At 47.5% G+C, this 2,282-nt stretch overlaps 1 protein-coding gene across 1 annotated transcript in view; it reads left to right on the plus strand.

Moving 5' to 3' along the window:
- The window catches only part of LOC104129484 (cytochrome P450 4V2), a 20,200-nt gene that overhangs the window by 4,237 nt on the left and 13,681 nt on the right, over positions 1-2,282 (plus strand). Inside the window, exon 4 of the mRNA XM_009642419.2 lies at positions 1,653-1,843. Coding sequence (XP_009640714.2) covers positions 1,653-1,843 — 191 coding nt within the window. The remainder of the gene's footprint in view (positions 1-1,652; positions 1,844-2,282) is intronic.

Here is a 2,282-nt window from a genome sequence, read left to right on the forward strand (position 1 = left end):
TAGAAGTCTTATTCCTTCTGCTGGTCTTGGTTGCTCTTTAGCAGCTAATGTCTGATAAAAATCTTCTGGCATTATGTATTTCTTGGCAAATTTGGTCATTGTTATGTTTTTGCCCAGAGGCTTGAAATGAATGTGAGTTTGGGGAAGTTGTATCCTATGGCAAGTGGTGTCTTTTACTCTGCAGTGCTACGCGCTGGATATTTTTAAATGTTGTGATGTGTGTTGAGCAATTGGACTGTGGCAGAACTGTGACTGTGTGCATTGCTTATCTCAGCTGGTGATGCTGTAAACCAGTAGGATGGGCCCGAGGCTGGTGATGCTTTGGGGTAGGATCGGAGAGTATCTGCACCCGGTCCTTCATTTCCCTTGTGAAGTGGAGGCTCATAAGAGGTGAGCCTGGGTAAGAGTGCGCATCAGGAGTGGAGGGAGGGAGGAGCAGTGATGTAGGGGTTTGGTGTCCTCCGGTTTTGGGAAGGTCAAGGAAGGTTTGGTCTGGACGTTGCAGCTATTCAAGAGTTGTAGCAAGACAAGCGCAGAGTGGCCCTGGTGCCTGTGCTTTAGCAAGAAGGTCAAGGTCCTCAGCAGTGGAGCTTTGTTGCCTGTTTGGAACCCTCAGAGATTTAACTCCTCATGCTTCGTGGTGGGACCATGGTGTTGTAAAAGCCAGCTGCAATCACATGGTGTGGGAGGCACAAGTTTACATGAGAGGATGAGGAATGCCTTTTATCCTGAGTTTCCTTCATGGCCTTAAGAAAGCAGTAAACACTAGCAAAGTGCAGGGAATTGAGGTCTATGGATGTCAGGCATGGTGTATCCTCACTGTTAGTCTTTTTCCTTACTGGTTGTTTTGTCTCCAGGAGACTTTTTAGAGGTGTTTTGACTCCCTTGTGCTTGCAAAAACATAATGGAGGAGAATGTTCCAGTCTCTGCTGATTAAGGGCAGTGGTGGTAAGACAGCAAGCAGATAATCTGGCCTGAGGAGTGCCCCAATAGCAGGTCAACAGGACAAGGGGTGTGATGGTTTACCCTGTAAGCAGAGCTGCCAGTTGTGCGCCTGTGGGGCATGTGATTCAGAAAAAGTGGACAAGAGCCCCCAAGAAGCTGGTGTCATCCACTGTGGCTCTATGCTTTTTTGCTGACACGTGGGAGGTGGTTGCCTGTTTCTAAGGAAGTACTTTGTAGCCAGACTTTGAGGCAGTCATGTGCGTAATGTCCATGGACCCTAGTTCTCTTTAATCCTCATTTCCTGTCAGCAGATGAAGGCAAGCATGAGCATTGATTCACAGAAACAATGTGATGAGCTGAGGCCTCAATGCTGAATAGCTAGTTTGTCCTATAGATGGCTTCTGCTTGATCCTTCTGAGCCTGTGCACTGAGCAACCACGAGGCTGTATTGCCTGAAGGCTTGTTGGCATCTTCTTTTGTTGAAAGCAGCTACAGAAGTGGTGGCTTGTGCTTCAGAGAGAGCTGGAGCAAGAAATACTTCCGTTTTGCTCCATCTGGGGAGTACTGTGGACAGCTTGAAGAGTCATCTGCAGCATGTCCATCTGTGAAGGTGTTCCAGGCTTCAGTTTTTACTGTATACTTCCTGTCATAGGTTTTATTTTTGACTTGGAGTTTTTAACCCTTCCTTCTCCCTGTTAATTTTGCAGCACTGGAGGCAAGTGGCGGTCGCGGCGGAAGATGATAACTCCCACATTCCACTTCACAATCTTAACTGACTTTCTAGAGGTTATGAATGAACAAGGAATTATTTTGTTGGAGAAACTTGAGAAGCATGTTGACAAGGAACCATTTGATGTCTTTCTGTATGTCACTCTGTGTGCCCTTGATATCATCTGTGGTAAGTCCTCCTCAGTTACTGTGGTGGGGCTGTGAATGACGCAGAGGCTCATGAGCACAGCTGTGGTGTGAGGAGACAGTTGAAGAGGAACATCCCTGCATATTGTGTGAATGCATTTCCGTCCTCCAAAGGCCATCCTTTCTCCTAGGGTGTCTTGTGTGCATCTGAGCAGGTGAGTTTGTGGGCAGCATATGAAGGCATGGACCCCAGTTGGAGGTGCAACCAGAATCAGCTTTATTGAAAAAGAGCATTCTTTTACACTCAGTGCTCAAAGAAAAACTTCCGTTAAAACTTTTCCATCAGCTGTGCTGCAGGCACCGCTTACATGACTGTCCTTCAACCACAGCGCTGATCACGCGTGGTTGCAGCGGGCCTCCAATCACAGTGCCGATCACGCGCTGTTCACGCTTACGGCTTCACTTTGTCATTCCTGCGGTTC

Source organism: Egretta garzetta, unplaced genomic scaffold (genome assembly GCF_000687185.1).
Source record: "Egretta garzetta isolate BGI_Z169 unplaced genomic scaffold, ASM68718v1 scaffold46, whole genome shotgun sequence".
Lineage (NCBI taxonomy): Eukaryota > Metazoa > Chordata > Aves > Pelecaniformes > Ardeidae > Egretta > Egretta garzetta.